This window comes from Oncorhynchus mykiss, chromosome 7 (assembly GCF_057628025.1).
Source record: "Oncorhynchus mykiss isolate SJ-2025 chromosome 7, ASM5762802v1, whole genome shotgun sequence".
Classification (NCBI taxonomy): domain Eukaryota; kingdom Metazoa; phylum Chordata; class Actinopteri; order Salmoniformes; family Salmonidae; genus Oncorhynchus; species Oncorhynchus mykiss.
This window is the reverse complement of record NC_143028.1, coordinates 72422539-72440000: the sequence shown is the minus strand read 5'-3', so window position 1 is coordinate 72440000 and position 17462 is coordinate 72422539. Positions and strand designations below refer to the sequence as shown.

Sequence of the window (17462 nt, the reverse complement as noted above, 5' to 3'; positions counted from 1 at the left end):
ACAGGGTGAGGGATGAGAGAGGAGAGGACAGGTGGAGGGATGAGAGGAGAGGACAGGTAGAGGGATGAGAGAGGAGAGGACAGGGTGAGGGATGAGAGAGGAGAGGATAGGGTGGGGGATGAGAGAGGAAAGGATAGGGTGATGGATAAGAGAGGAGAGGATAGGGTGATGGATAAGAGAGGAGAGGACAGGGTGGGGGATGAGAGAGGAGAGGACAGGGTGGGGGATGAGAGAGGAGAGGATAGGGTGATGGATAAGAGAGGAGAGGACAGGGTGAGGGATGAGAGAGGAGAGGACAGGGTGATGGATAAGAGAGGAGAGGATAGGGTGGGGGATGAGAGAGGAGAGGACAGGGTGGGGGATGAGAGAGGAGAGGATAGGGTGATGGATAAGAGAGGAGAGGAAAGGGTGAGGGATGGTGTGAGAGTGGGAGTGAGTAGATGAGGGCATTGACGTATTTTGGCAGTTGTGTATGTGTACATGTCTCTGTCAGTTGTGAAATGTCTGGGGGCCCCGAGGAGAGGTTAAAAAACCACAGGTCTAGGTGACTGCCACCAAGAGACGGTGTCTCTTAACTGTCTGTATCTCTACTGAACATTAGCTACCTGTTAGGACTGTCTCTTAACTGTCTGTATCTCTACTGAAGTAGAGTTCTACTGAACTGTTAGGACTGTCTCTTAACTGTCTGTATCTCTACTGAACATTAGCTACCTGTTAGGACTGTGTCTCTTAACTGTCGGGTTTCTCTCTCTCTCGCTGGGCTCCAGTAGCAGTTCCGAGGAGTCGGGGGGCGAGGCCAGAGTAGTGCTGAGTAGGAGGTGCTCGTGTTGGGATAGGTACTGGGCTGGGGTCTGCTTGGCCGCACGCGCACAGTGGAGCAACTCCCTCTGCAGCAGGGGCAGGTTGGCCTGGAGAGGGGAAGAGAGGCGGTGGAGAGATGGGAGGAGAGGGGGAGGAGAGGCGGAGGTGAGTGTAATTTGAAACATGGTGTTGCATTAACACACAGCCAAAAGAGAGAGTGAGACAGACAGATGGAGAGAGAGAAGCAGAGAGAAAGGCAGAGAGAGACAGACAGATAAACAGAGGAAAATGACGGAGAAAGAAAGAAACCAGGAGAGAGAAAGACCGACAGAGAGACAGACAGACAGATAGAGAAACAGAGGAATAGGAGAAAGAAAAACAGAGAGAAGCTAGTAGGTAGAAGCTAGGAGCAGTATTTTCCTCATTTGTTTTCATATGCAGTTTCATCAGAGCTTCCACAATCCAACTACAGCTATCACAGCTGTCAAGGAGCAGTTCTCTCTCTGTGGGTCTAACCCCAAGAAGTTCTGGAAAACTGTTAAAAACCTGGAGAATAAACCCTGCTCACAGCTGCCCATGTCCCTTAAAGTTGATGATGTGGTTGTTACTGACAAGAAGCACATGGCTGAGGTCTTTAATCACCACTTCATTAAGTCAGGATTCCTATTTGACTCAGCCATGCATCCTTGCCCGTCCAACATTTCCTCATCCCCCACCCCTTCTAATGCAACTAGCCCCGATGCTCCTCCCTCTTTTACCCCTGCCCCGCTACAAAGTTTCTCCCTGCAGGCGGTCACTGAGTCAAAGGGGCTAAAGGAGCTCCTTAAACTTGTCCCCAAAAAAACATCTGGGCCACCCTTTCTTCTTTAAGGTTGCTGCCCCCATCTTCGCCAAGCCTGTCTCTTCTCTCTGGGGAGGTTCCCATTGCTTGGAAGGCAGCCACGATTTGTCCTTTATTTAAAGGGGAGTACAAGATGTTATAGGCCTATTTATATCTTGCCCTGTTTATCAAAGGTGTTGGAAAAACTTGTACTGTAAATAATCACCTGACTGGCTTTCTTGATGTCTATAATATTCTCTCTGGAATGCAATCTGGTTTCCGCTCAGGTTATGGATGTGTCAATGCAACCATAAAGGTCCTCAATGATGCCACCATTGCCCTTGATTCTAAGCAATGTTGTGCTGCTATTTCTATTGACTTGTCCAAAGCTTTTGATATGGTAGACCACTCCATTCTTGTGGGCCGGGTATTGGAGTATTGGTGTCTCTGAGGGGTCTTTGGCCTGGTTTGCTAACTACCTCTCTCAAAGAGTACAGTGTATAATGTCAGAACATCTGCTGTCTCAGCCACTGCCTGTCACCAAGGGAGTACTCCAAGGCTCGATCCTCGGCCCAATGCTCTTCTCAATTTACATCAACAATATAGCTCAGGCAGTAGGAAGCTCTCTCATCCATGTATATGCAGATGATACAGTCTTATACTCAGCTGGCCCCTCCCCGGATTTTGTGTTAAACGCTCTACAACAAAGCTTTCTTAGTGACCAACAAGCTTTCTCTACCCTTAACCTTGTTCTGAACACCTCCAAAACAAAGGTAATGTGGTTTGGTAAGAAGAATGCTCCTCTCCCCACAGGTGTGATTACTACCTCTCAGGGTTTAGAGCTTGAGGTAGCCACCTCATACAAGTACTTGGGAGTATGGCTAGACGGTAAAGTTAAGTCTATACTTGGTTTCCTCTATCGTAATCTCTCTTCTTTCACCCCAGCTGCCAAACTAACCCTAATTCAGATGACAATCCTACCCATGCTAGATTACGGAGACATAATTTATAGATCGGCAGGTAAGGGTGCTCTCGAGCGGCTAGATGTTCTTTACCTATCGGCCATCAGATTTGCCACCAATGCTCTTTATAGGACACATCACTGCACTCTATACTCCTCTGTAAACTGGTCATCTCTGTACACCCATCGCAAGACCCACTGGTTGATGCTTATTTATAAAAACCCTCTTAGGCCTCACTCCCCCCTATATGACATATCTACAGCAGTCCTCATCCTCCTCACTCACACATCCGTTCCGTAGAGACACATTCTGTTAAAGGTCTCCAAAGCACACACATCCCTGGGTCGCTCATCTTTTCAGTTTGCTGCAGCTAGCGATTGGAACGAGCTGCAACAAACACTCAAACTGGACAGTGTTATCTCAATCTCTTCATTGAAAGACTCAATCATGGACACTCTTACTGACAGTTGTGGCTGCTTTGCATGATGTATTGTCGTCTCTATAATGCTTGTACCGTGTTTTGTGCTGCTGCCATGTTGTGTTGCTACCATGCTGTGTTGTCATGTGTTGCTGCCATGTTGTGTTGCTACCATGCTGTGTTGTCATGTGTTGCTGCCATGTTGTGTTGCTACCATGCTGTGATGTCATGTGTTGCTGCCATGTTGTGTTGCTACCATGCTGTGTTGTCATGTGTTGCTGCCATGTTGTGTTGCTACCATGCTGTGTTGTCATGTGTTGCTGCCATGTTGTGTTGCTACCATGCTGGGTTGTCATGTGTTGCTGCCATGCAATGTTGTTTTCTTAGGTCTTTCTTTATGTAGTGTTGTCTCTCTTGTCGTGATGTGTTTTGTCCTATATTTTATTTATTTTATTTTTTATCCCATGCCGCGTCCCCGCATGAGGCCTCCTGCCTTTTGGTAGGCCGTCATTGTAAATAAGAATTTGTTCTTAATTGACTTGCCTTAAATAAAGGTTAAATAAACAAAAGTTCACACCACAGGAACAAAAATGCAATACCCTGATCTGATCTTGTGCAAATGCAAAGTAAAGGTCCTATTAAATCCAACTGACATGCCCACAAAATTATCATAAAGTGATGTTTTCACGTGAAAATCCTGACACGCGTCCACGACATATTTACATATCGTAGGACGTCACGGAAACAGCATGGCGATATGGCAGAGACACTAGACAGAAATGTGTCACTGAGGAAGCCCAGAAGGAGACATACAACAGATCTCTCCTTGAGAGAGACGCCTGGAGAACAGACACACTCTCTCTCACACATGCACAAACACGTGCCCACACATTTGCACACACACTGGCACACACACTCACATACCATCTCTCCCTCGCCTGATAAGCGTTAGCCTCCTCACTGTTTCTGCACCCTGACTGTTTCTGCCCCCTGACTGTTTTGTTCCTGCCCCCTGACTGTTTCAGCACCCTGACTGTTTCAGCCCCCTGACTGTTTCAGCCCCCTGACTGTTTCTGCCCCCTGACTGTTTCTACCCCCTGACTGTTTCTGCCCCCTGACTGTTTCTGCCCCCTGACTGTTTCTGCACCCTGACTGTTTCTGCACCCTGACTGTTTCTGCCCCCTGACTGTTTCTGTTGCTTTCACTAAATCACTGAAACACCCAAACACACAGTCCATCACTCATCACTATGTAGAGACGGACAACCACCCCAAACCACAACCACAACCGCAAACCCCAACCACAACCCCCAAACCCCAAACCTCACTTCAGATCAGGGTTTACTTTAGGAAAATGTGGCGCCGGACTTTTGACTGTCCACATTTACTTTTCGTCATCCAACAAGACGAGTAACGAACAGCAAAATCACTAGCCTATGTCAAAACTACTATAGTAGAAAAGTTTAGGATATATATTCTATTGGTCAGCTAGTGGAGAAAGAAATAACGTATTTCAAACAGACTGCGGGACAGTTGTGGGACGATAGATCCCAAATTCATACAACCAGTAGGCCTCGGCTGCATGAAGCAAATGTTAAAATGCAATGAGTCTGATGCAACAGATCAGAACGTTTAGCTTAAAATGTTGATCAACTATTTTTTCTTCACATTATAAGTGCAGCAATGTGCACAAGGCAGTAGGCTGCGCACAAATGTTTGTTCCATAATGCACCAAGTTGGAAAACACCATTGTCAAACGGGCTCTGCACATGCGAGCGGTTTCATGTGACAGAGATGAAAATATCCATTAGAGATGTAGAAAGATAGGAAATATAATAGACTACTTTGAAGCAAGGTAAGACATGCCTCATAATGTGTATTAAAACATTCAGGTTTCAAACTATTCATTATATGTTATCAAAATGTTGCCGTTTGATGCCGCGTTCAAACAACTGGGAACTTGGAAATCTCCGACCTTAGTGCGTTCAAGACAACTGGAAACTGGGATAAAAACAAACTCAGACTGGGAAAAATAGTTTTGAGCGGTCATCCAACTCGTAATTCCAACTCAGAAACTCTGGCCTCTTTCTAGAGCTCCAACATTCCAACCTGAAGATCACTGATGTCATGATTTGACCTCGTATTTTTCAGTGTTCCCAGTTGTCTTGAAAGCAGCACAAGATGCTGCCGCAGCAGCTCTTCCGCTGTCTGACAGATTTTCCATGTGTGATAAATAAGATACATAAATATACTGTACACACATAGCAATTTAATTCTACAAAATTATGCAAATTGACCTGTGTGTGTCTGTGTGTAGTAGAGAGAGAGAGAGAGAGAGAGAGAGAGAGAGAGAGAGAGAGAGAGAGAGAGAGAGAGAGAGAGAGAGAGAGAGAGAGAGAGAGAGAGAGAGAGAGAGGAGGAAGACAAGCATCACATGCCACTATCAGAATGCTGGCACCCTGGTAGGAGGTAGAGAGAGAGAGGGACAGGTGAAAAAGTGATGAGCAGAGGCAGAATGAAGTAAAGGAATCCCCCTCCCTCTCTCTTTCCATCCTTAATGAACAACAGGCCCAAGTGTTCTTATAATTACATGCACTTCCTCATTTCCCCCTTCTCCACTTAAGACCCTTGCCCCCTCTCTTTATCCCCTTCCTTACCCGCCTCTCGACCCCTACCTAGGGCCTCTCGACCCCTACCTAGGGCCTCTCGACCCCTACCTAGGGCCTCTCAACCCCTACCTAGGGCCTCTCAACCCCTACCTAGGGCCTCTCAACCCCTACCTAGGGCCTCTCCACCCCTACCTAGGGCCTCTCCACCCCTACCTAGGGCCTCTCCACCCCTACCTAGGGTCTCTCGACCCCTACCTAGGGCCACTCGTCGACCCCTACCTAGGGCCTCTCGTCGACCCCTACCTAGGGCCTCTCGACCCCTACCTAGGGCCTCTCGACCCCTACCTAGGGCCTCTCGACACATATGTTGTCTGTCAGTTAAGCGCCGGTCTCTTTTTCTGCTGGACGGACGCAAGATTGGCGAAGCCGGGCAAACCTGAATGACTGCCTTCATTTAATGCGACACAGAGCCCCATAAAAGAAGAGAATGGTTTATAGTCATGTTTCACACTTCCGAGCTCTCTCTCTCTCTCTCTCTGCCACAATGGTGCTACGGATGGAGAGAGAGAGAGAGGAGGAGAAGTTGAGGGGCATCGTAAATTACGAAAATTCATCTCTGATATGTTTTCAGACAGTTGTGGTTTCGGGAAAAATGAGGTAACCCGTGGAAAAAGAGCAGATTTTCACCAGCTGAAAAATCGAGCAATAACAGCGAGAAATGTGACTGGTTGGAAGATTTATGCTCAGGTCTCATGAGGGTAGCTCTTAAAAATACTACTATTTCAGGCCCCCATGTTGCAAAGTTGCTGAAAAGCCCAATAAAACAACCCCTGTCGCTCGTTAAGTCAGCGCATACAACTGCATTGTTACATTGGGAACGACTGAAAGGCAATAAATTCAATCCCCGATTCCAATTTCCTTTTTTATGACAAATGTCTGGCTGTTAAATATTCAATGCGATTATAATATTTTTTGCCCATTCTAATTATGCTACCATCTACATGCAGTTTCTCATGATTTGTTTGCATATTTGCGTTATTATTGGTTTATTAAATGCTAGACAATGACGTCCAAAGATTTCTGAGAGAATTGTAATTATAATCCTCTGTGCCAGAAGCTCCTCTACGCTTCATGAAAAGAATCTGTCCCAAATAACACCCTATCCTCTATATAGTGCACTTCTTCCCATAGAGGCCCGGTCAAAAAAAGTGTACTCTATAGGGAATAGGGTGCCATTTGGGATGAACTCTAGCTTTTACCTTCAATACAAACATCTGGTTTTTCCCACTCCTGATTTCATGACTAATTATACGCAGTCCTTGAGTCATTGTAAACCTCCTCCGAAACATCAAAGGCCTTGTGAGGAGGACAAAGAGGAACACTGTAGCAGCAAAGGCCTGGATTCAGTTATGAATATTCACAGCACAGGGAGAAGGAAAGATAGAGGGGGGAGAGAGAGAGAGAGAGAGAGAGAGAGAGAGAGAGAGAGAGAAGGGAAGAGTGTGTGAGAGAGAGAAGAGAGAGAGTGAGACAGAAAGAGTGAGAGAAGAGGGGAGAAAGAGAGAGAGAAAAAGGGGAGAAAGAGAGTGAGAGAGATATAAGAGATATAAGAGGGAGAAAGAGTGTGAGAGAGAGAAAGAGAGAGGAAAGGAAAGAGAGAGAGAGGGATAAAAAGAGAGAGGGAGAGAAAAGAGAGATGTGAAATAAAGAGTGGAAATAACAGAGAGTAACAGGGAAACAGAGAGAAAGAGAGGAGGTAGGTGTTACCTTGAGGAAGGGAATGACGAAGGGCCTCAGGGGAAAGTTGGTGGCCTCCTGGAGCCTTGAGTGGAACTCCTCGATGGTGACTGTTGAATTCTGGGACACATAGAGGAGAGATCAGCCAATCACAATTTACCTCTCAAAGTTCAGTTTATTTGTCTCCATCACTGAGCTTGACATTGTGCGTGTTCCAGATCAACTACATTGCAGCTGCCACACTGAGTCCATTTGTAGATCAGTCCAAATAGATTCTCTCAGACATGAGGATAGACTTGAATCCCTTTGAGTGTCCAGAGAAATAACTATATGGCACCAAAAGTCAGTTTCCCTTTCAACTGCTGATCAACTTGTTCAGGGATGAATGATGTGCAACAGATTATATGTACAGTGGGGAGAACAAGTACTTGATACACTGCCGATTTTGCAGGTTTTCCTACTTACAAAGCATGTAAAGGTCTGTAATTTTTTTCATAGGTATACTTCACATTGTCATGGGTATACAATCACATTGTATGATTTTTAAGTAATTAATTTGCATTTTATTGCATGACATAGGTATTTGATCACCTACCAACCAGTAAGAATTTCGGCTCTCCCAGACCCCTTAGTTTTTCTTTAAGAATCCCTCCTGTTCTCCACTCATTACCTGTATTAACTGCACCTGTTTGAACTCGTTACCTGTATAAAAGACACCTGTCCACAGACTCAATCAAACAGACTCCAACCTCTCCACAATGGCCAAGACCAGAGAGCTGTGTAAGGACATCAGTGATAAAATTGTAGACCTGCACAAGGCTGGGATGGGCTACAGGACAATAGGCAAGCAGCTTGGTGAGAAGGTAACAACTGTTGGCGCAATTAATAGAAAATGGAAGAAGTTCAAGATGACGGTCAATCACCCTCGGTCTGGGGCTCCATGCAAGATCTCACCTCGTGGGGCATCAATGATCATGAGGAAGGTGAGGGATCAGCCCAGAACTACACGGCAGGACCTGGTCAATGACCTGAAGAGAGCTGGGACCACAGTCTTAAATAAAACCATTAGTAACACACTACGCCGTCATGGATTAAAATCCTGCAGCGCACGCAAGGTCCCCTTGCTCAAGCCAGCGCATGTCCAGGCCGGTCTGAAGTTTGCCAATGACCATCTGGATGATCCAGAGGAGGAATGGGAGAAGGTCATGTGGTCTGATGAGACAACAATAGAGCTTTTTGGTCTAAACTCCACTCGCCGTGTTTGCAGGAAGAAGAAGGATGAGTACAACCCCAAGAACACCATCCCAACCGTGAAGCATGGAGGTGGAAACATCATTATTTGGGGATGCTTTTCTGCAAAGGGGACAGGACGACTGCACCGTATTGAGGGGAGGATGGATGGGGCCATGTATCGCGAGATCTTGGCCAACAACCTCCTTCCCTCAGTAAGAGCATTGAAGATGGTTCGTGGCTGGGTCTTCCAGCATGACAATGACCCGAAACACACAGCCAGGGCAACTAAGGAGTGGCTTCGTGAGAAGCATCTCAAGGTCCTGGAGTGGCCTAGCCAGTCTCCAGACCTGAACCCAATAGAAAATCTTTGGAGGGAGCTGAAAGTCCATATTGCCCAGCGACAGCCCCGAAACCTGAAGGATCTGGAGAAGGTCTGTATGGAGAAGAGGGTCAAAATCCCTGCTGCAGTGTGTGCAAACCTGGTCAAGAACTACTGGAAATGTATGATCTCTGTAATTGCAAACAAAGGTTTCTGTACCAAATATTAAGTTCTGCTTTTCTGATGTATCAAATACTTATGTCATGCAATAAAATGCAAATTAATTACTTGAAAATCAAACAATGTGATTTTCTGGATTTTTGTTTTAGATTCCGTCTCTCACAGTTGAAGTGTACCTATGATAAAAATTAGAGACCTCTCTACATGCTTTGTAAGTAGTAAAACCTGCAAAATCGGCAGTGTATCAAATACTTGTTCTCCCCACTGTAGGTATAATGTGCAGCACAGGACTCAATATGTTGCAGATGGGCCTGTCAAAACCAATACAGTGTGTCCATTTGGGCCACATATACTGAATATACGGCCATGTTCCATTGAATGAAAACATCTGACGAAATAAAATCCAGCCCAACATAAATAACACATACTGTCTTTTCTATTTTGGGCAGATATTTGTCCTGGTATTGAAAGTAACATATTCATATGTTTAAATATTTTATTCTACATATATCACTTAAATTTGATTTGACTCCATTCAATTCAGTTCAACTAATTTCAATCATCGAAACACATCTCAAATCAAATGCAACTATATTGACATATCAATAAGTGACAATGTGTTATGGGAGTTTCCATCCATCTATTTCTCCATCATTCCTAAAATGTTTTATCACCCACTCACCACGAGGGCCAGCACCAGGTTGCGGACACTCTCTCCGATCTCGGGCGAGATGTCATTGCCGAACTGCTGCAGCGTCGTCAGGAAGCGTTTGAGCTTGCTGAGCTGTCGGGCGCCGCATGTGGCCGGGAGCTGCTGATTGGCCAGCGAGGAGGAAGATGAGGAGCTAGGCCCATTGCTGTAGCGCTGGGGCGGCGAGGGCACAGCATTTAGGGTGGGCGGGGAGTGGTGGATTCCATTGGTCACTGGGGGAGGGAAGAGGCGGGACGGGGAGGGAGAGGAGCAAATGAGAGGTCGGCGTAGGAGGTCAAAAAAGTTTATCAAATGTGGTCCGGCATGGGAGGTAGTACTTCGACTGGATGGGCTGATGCAAATGCTACAGAGGGACAATACATATCACATTCATTATCGAATCACCAGGTCTTTCATATGGAATCCTTATTTACACCTATCTGATCTAGGCCAGGTTGCAGTACAGGCCTTTGTGACAACAAAGGGGGCTTTATAAATACATGTTATTATTATATGGCCATAAAGTAAAGCAGACAAAAAAGGAAGCCTTTCAGATATATCAGAATACTCCAAAATTGTTTACCACACTGCTCTAATTCATCTATGGATAATGGATATTACGAGGCTGCAGACCCAGGACGCTCCTCTATGGGGAGCTAGTGGTGGTAAGAGTCTTGACGTCCCTTAAATGTCAATAAAGCACAAATTGAATCGTGTACTTTCTTCATTACTTCCAGGTTTATGGGTACATTTCCTGCTGTACTTCCTGGTTGCCGGTCCACCCACCGGGGCCTCATTGACTTGAATGGGGATGACTGCTCCAGTCATTCTATTTCTATGGTAAGAGTGCTAATATCTGTGGTACTCACGAGTGGTGGAGGAGAAGGAGGCTGGCCGGGGTCCGCTGGGGTTCACGGAGGGCAGGGGCGGCATGGTGGCGCTGCTACTGCTGGGGACTGGTCTGGGGACTGGTCTGGGGACTGGTCTGGAATGAGTCTTGACATCCACAGGAGAGCCGGGCATGGCAGGGGTCTTCTTCTCACCACTGTCTGAGGAGGGGGAGAGAGGGAGGGAGGGAGGGAGGGGAGGGATGTGAGGGAGAAAGAAGGGAGGGAGAGAGTAGGGATGGAGAGATAGGGGAGGAAGAGAGAGCGAGAGAGAAGAGGAAGGGAGAGAGAGGGAGAGAGAGAGGAGGGAGGGGAGGGAGAAAGAAGGGAGGGAGAGAGAAGGGAGGGAGAGATAGGGGAGGAAGAGAGAGCGAGAGAGAAGAGGAAGGGAGAGAGAGTGAGAGAGAGAGAGAGAGAGAGAGAGAGAGAGGAGGGACAGGGTCAATAGGTGCATGACAGAGATGTTTTGTGGTCAAGGTGTTCAAACAGCTGCACGTATGTACACACACATTCATGCAAAACATTATCTTGACAATTTATTAATGTAGCTTCCATGAAAACAATGATTAAACAAACTAAAACATGGCTGAATGCACTGTAATATCATGTCTGACATGACACTACCAAAATTGTGACATCCCTCTTTCTTGTGACTGGTGACACATGTGGCTTGAAGACTGAAGAAGCCAGTGAGAGAATCTACAGTCTTAACTTTTGTCTTTCTTTTTTTTTTTTTTTATCTTTATTTTTGTAGAAGTAGGTTTGCAGTCTGGTTTCCATCATCAGCCACTCAAATTACAAACCCACATAAACACACACTATCCTCAGCATCAATGTGTGTGTGTGTGCCAACTTGACACAACTGTGGGAAGCGTTGGACCAGTATCCCTGTGGAACACTTTCACAGTATCCCTGCGTCCACACCTGACTAATTCAGGCTTTTCTGAGGGCGAAAGGGTGGGGTGCAACTCAATATTAGAAAGGTGTACACCCGTTTGCCCTCAGAACAGCCTCAGTTTGTCGGGGCATGGAATCTAAAAGGTATCGAAAGCGTTCCACAGGGATATATGGCCCACCCTCTGAATGGCACATACACAATCCATGTCTCAACTGTCTCACTCTCAAGGCCTAAAAATCCTTCTTTAACCTGTCTCCTCCCTTTCATCTATACTGACTAAAGCGGATTTAACAGGTGACATCAACAAGGAATCATGGCTTTCACCTGGATTCACCTGATCAGTCTTTGTCATGGAAAGAGCAGGTGTTCCTAATGTTTTGTCCACTCTGTGTGAGTGTTAGGATGAGTGACTGAACATTTCCAGACTTAATATTATCAATGTCCCCAGCTTTTTCATGGAAGAAAAAAACAGCAGAACCTCCCCCTCCTCCACCCTCCTTCTGCCCCTGGTAGAGCAACCAGATGTCTTGGGGTCTAGCCTTGCCTTGACATGCTCAACCCTTCCATTGAGATCCATGGCAGAAGTGCTAATGAAGAAAAGCCATTGTGTTTGTGGAGAAGAATGGCCCTTCATTGAGCCAGTGGGGCCGAAGAAAGAAGGAAAAGAGGGCGGGAGCTATTTCACGCTTTACTAACAAGATCGCAAAAGCTTTTGAATGTTAAACGCATACTTCTCAATATGCTACGGCCAATGAATGAAATGAATGGGACCACCAGATCAGGGGATGGGGGAGAGAGGGAGAGAGAGATGGTAATAATCTTTAGATCAGAGGGCATCTGTGTTCGTCCGATCCCCATGAAGACTGGGTCTGGTCTCTATTTGGAGTGGATCAGATGCTTCCAACTGCTTTTAGACAGATGATTAACAGACAATCAGTTTTAAAGGGTAAAAGGTTGGATGAGAGGTTCCTTGGTTTTAGGGTTTTTCTTTAGAGCCAGACTATTATGCTCTTTTGATGTCATGAACTGAGCATCTGCCTTCATACACAAACATATGAATGCAACAGCCAGTACTTCAGTGATTTTTAAGCGTGTTTGACAATTTGATGGAGAGCGATATGGCATTTAATATGCCAGCATGTGATGATAAACAATTAAGGTAAAAACTAGGAAATCAAAAAACAGGCCACTGCAGGATGTGGTTCCACTGTGGACTTGATGGATGGAATCCAAAGGAGGGGCTCCCGATGATAGAGTTATTTGGCATGTTGAAATAACCAATACGCCTCATGACTTGGTGGTTCGTAGACATACCCCTTTAGAAAAAGGAAAAGCAACAAAGGTATATGCTTGCTTACACCGAAAACATGAGTTGTTTCAGCTAAATATTATTAATAATTATTTTATTATTTATTTTTTTGTTTATTCAACTTTTTGGTAAAAGTGGTATATGAACTTAATACTTTTAGTTGGGCTAAACGTAGCTCCAACAATAATTCTGTCAACTTAAAAATATGTGTTTGCTCAAATTGTCTCATATGTTCATTCAACTAGAAATGTGGGCATGTTACCTAAAAAAGTCTGTGGAACTAAACACACAGTGCTTTTAACAGACAATGTTTTCCACTTACATATTTGACAAACATAATTACATTGTGCATGTTCATTTATACAGTAATTAATAATCAACATGTCCTCATCTGGGATTTGAACTCACAAACTCTTGGTTCACTTTGCACTCCAAAGTAAATCTTAGCTCTGTTAAAATTACACAATATTTGATTTATCATAGTGATTAAGGAGTAAAAATATGCCATACCAACATCAAGACAACAACAGTAAACAGAAAAACCTAAATTGATTAAATAAGAAAATCGAATCAGCTTTTTGACACAGACATGGTTGCGTAGCAGGAAGATTGGGGCAGCCATGAACCAAGAGGTTGTGTGTTCAAATCCCAGGTGAGGACATGTTGAATGCATGTCAACATGGGTTAAATATGTAAGTTAAAAGCACTGTGTTTGTAACCAGTCGCACACCCATTTTTAAATAAGATGCCCAAATAATAATTTATATTCGAATGAACATATGAGACAAGTTGAGTAAACACATTTTAAATTGACTGGACCAACTAAAAATGTTTAGTTCAGGTAAAAAGGCTGTGGAACCAGATACTTAATAACAGGGGCGCAACTTTGGTTTTAGAAGTGGGGGGACGACGACATTGATATGTATATTTTTTTATCCAGTTGGATAAACACTCTAAACAGCCTACCCAACTGCTCGGAGGTGACCGCATGGTCCTAAAGCACGCCGTTGCCTTTTGTATCACATTCCAATGATAAAACCGGGGGGCGGGGGACAAAAACTGAATTTCAGAATGTGGGAGGGACATGACCCCAGTGAAAGTTGCACCCCTGCTTAATAATAATGAATTGAAACAACTAGATTTGTGGATGTTTTTTATACAGTGTAATACTGAAGTACATGTACAGTTGAACTCGGAAGTTTACATACACCTTAGGCAAATACATTTGAAATCCAGTTATTCACAGTTCCTGACATTTAATCCTAGTAAAAATTCCCTGTTTTAGGTCAGTTAGGATCACCACTTTATTTGAAGAATGACAGAGCTGGTGTAACTGAGTCGGGTTTGTAGGCCTCCTTGCTCACACAGGCTTTTTCAGTTCTGCCCACAAATTTTCTATAGGATTGAGGTCAGGGCTTTATGATGGCCACTCCAATACCTCGACTTTGTTTTCCTCCCTCATGATGCCATCTATTTTGTGAAGTGCAACAGTCCCACCTGCAGCAAGCACCCCCACAACATGATGCTGCCACCCCCGTGCTTCACGGGTTGGGATGGTGTTCTTCGGCTTCCAAGCCTCCCCCTTTTTCCTAGAACATAACGACGGCCTTTATGGCCAAACAGTTCTATTTTTGTTTCATCAGACCAGAGGACATTTCTCCAAAAAGTACGATCTTTGTCCCCATGTGTAGTTGCAAACCTGAGTCTGGCTTTTTTTTGGCGGTTTTGGAACAGTGGCTTCTTCCTTGCTGAGCGGCCTTTCAGGTTATGTCGATATAGGACTTGATTTACTATGGATATAGATATGTTTGTACCGGTTTCCTCCAGAATCTTCACAAGGTCCTTTGTTGTTGTTCTGGGATTGATTTGCACTTTTTGCACCAAAGTACATTCATCTCAGGCATTTGGAAACTGCTGGCTGATTTCTTTTGATTTTCTATGATGTCAAGCAAAGAGGCACTGAGATTGAAGGTAGGCCTTGAAATACATCCACAGGTGGAATGTACACCTCCAATTGACTCAAATTATGTCAATTAGCCTATCAGAAGCTTCTAAAGCCATGACATAATTTTCACGCTGTTTAAAGGCACAGTCAACTTAGTGTATGTAAACTTCTGACCCACTGGAATTGTGATACAGTGAATTATAAATGAAATAATCTGTTTGTAAATAATTGTTTGAAAAATGACTGGTGTCATGCACAAAGTAGATGTCCTAACCGACTTGCCAGAACTATAGTTTAACAAGAAATTTGTGGAGTGATTGAAAAATGAGTTTTAATGACAACAACCTAAGTGTATGTAAACTTACCGACTTCAACTGTTGAATTAGTAAAGCCAGCAGACAAGCATGTGCACACACACACATTCCCACACAACTGTGAGGGTTCACCTGAACTCTCTGGATTGCAGCGCTGCACCCTGCCATTTGACCGCTCGCTCTGCCCTTGCATCTGAGCCCCGGTTTGACTCTACCCTCCCTTCATTTCTCACCCTATTCTTGTCCTCCCCTCTCTCCTTCTCTCCATCTCTCTCTCTCTCCGCACCCCATGGTCTGCCTTCTATCGCTCCACCTGTTCAAGAGAGCAGGAGGGGCAGGAAGAAAGGCTATACACAGCAATTTGGGCTTCTGTCTCGCACACACGCACGTGGCACCGTGACGGAAACACACAAGCACGCACACACACACACACACACCGTGCCAGCACTTGACAGAGAGCAGCCTGGAGCACACACACTGGTTCCAATGTCTCAATAACATGATCCATGGGACGTATAGCTCCACAAGTCTCAATAACATGATCCATGGGACATGTAGCTCCACACGTCTCAATAACATGATCCATGGGACATGTAGCTCCACACGTCTCAATAACATGATCCATGGGACATATAGCTCCACACGTCTCAATAACATGATCCATGGGACATGTAGCTCCACACGTCTCAATAACATGATCCATGGGACATGTAGCTCCACACGTCTCAATAACATGATCCATGGGACATGTAGCTCCACACGTCTCAATAACATGATCCATGGGACGTATAGCTCCACACGTCTCAATAACACGATCCATGGGACATGTAGCTCCACACGTCTCAATAACATGATCCATGGGACGTATAGCTCCACACGTCTCAATAACACGATCCATGGGACGTATAGCTCCACACTTCTCAATAACATGATCCATGGGACGTATAGCTCCACACGTCTCAATAACACGATCCATGGGACGTATAGCTCCACACGTCTCAATAACACGATCCATGGGACATATAGCTCCACACGTCTCAATAACACGATCCATGGGACATGTAGCTCCACACGTCTCAATAACACGATCCATGGGACGTATAGCTCCACACGTCTCAATAACACGATCCATGGGACGTATAGCTTCAAATCAAATCTTATTAGTCACATGCGTTGAATACAAGCCCCTAACCAACAAAGTACTGAGTAAAGGGTCTGAATACTTAAGTAAATGTGATATTTCTGTTTTTTTATTTTTAATAAATTAGCAAAAATGTTTAAAAAAAAACTGTTTTTGCTTTGTCATTATTGGGTATTGTGTGTATATTGACAAGGGAAAAAAACAATGTAATCAATTTTAGAATAAGGCTGTAACTTAACAAAAAAGTCAAGGGGTCTGAATACTTCCCGAATGCACTGTACAGCTTCATAATAACAATATCAGTATTAATGAGGATGACGTCTCAATAACACAATCCCTTGGACGTATAACTTCGTAATAACAATATCAGATCTGCCAACACAATAGAAAGCTGATATGCAACTCTATCCTCTGAGTAAACCCCTCCATTGCTTCCAATACATTGATTTGTGTTTAGTGGTCCATATGTACAAAGTGTATCAGAATATATGAGTGCTGATCTAGGATCACTTTTTCATTTTATATCAGTTTTACCTTTTAGATCATAATATGATATGAACGGGGACACCTGATTCTAGATCAGGACTTCTACTCTGAGAAGCTTTGTGAATATGGGTCAGAGTGCATCTATCTCAAGTCAAAAGAATAGACAGTATTAAAACAACTATATTTCTTTCCAGTTCCTTTACCAAGCACTGTCACCTGAGACCCCTACTACTGTCAGTCTGTCACTTGAGACCACTACTACTGTCAGTCTGTCACCTGAGACCCCTACTACTGTCAGTCTGTCACCTGAGACCACTACTACTGTCAGTCTGTCACCTGAGACCCCTACTACTGTCAGTCTGTCACCTGAGACCACTACTACTGTCAGTCTGTCACCTGAGACCACTACTACTGTCAGTCTGTCACCTGAGACCACTACTACTGTCAGTCTGTCACCTGAGACCACTACTACTGTCAGTCTGTCACCTGAGACCACTACTACTGTCAGTCTGTCACCTGAGACCACTACTACTGTCAGTCTGTCACTTGAGACCACTACTACTGTCAGTCTGTCACCTGAGACCACTACTACTGTCAGTCTGTCACCTGAGACCACTACTACTGTCAGTCTGTCACTTGAGACCACTACTACTGTCAGTCTGTCACCTGAGACCCCTACTACTGTCAGTCTGTCACCTGAGACCACTACTACT

The 17462-nt window shown here is 44.7% G+C and overlaps 1 protein-coding gene across 4 annotated transcripts in view; it reads right to left on the bottom strand.

Annotated features, from left to right (window-relative positions):
- LOC110529037 (protein CBFA2T2) overlaps positions 1–17462 on the bottom strand; it is a 71119-nt gene that overhangs the window by 14511 nt on the left and 39146 nt on the right. For 2 of the 4 annotated variants that reach the window (XM_036984128.2, XM_036984129.2), the window contains exons 2-5: positions 10639–10818; positions 9761–10002; positions 7377–7466; positions 712–908 (exon numbers count right to left, since the gene is read on the bottom strand). In XM_036984128.2, coding sequence (XP_036840023.1) covers positions 712–908; positions 7377–7466; positions 9761–10002; positions 10639–10818 — 709 coding nt within the window. The remainder of the gene's footprint in view (positions 1–711; positions 909–7376; positions 7467–9760; positions 10003–10638; positions 10819–17462) is intronic. The other 2 variants (XM_036984130.2, XM_036984131.2) reach the window with 1 other exon arrangement.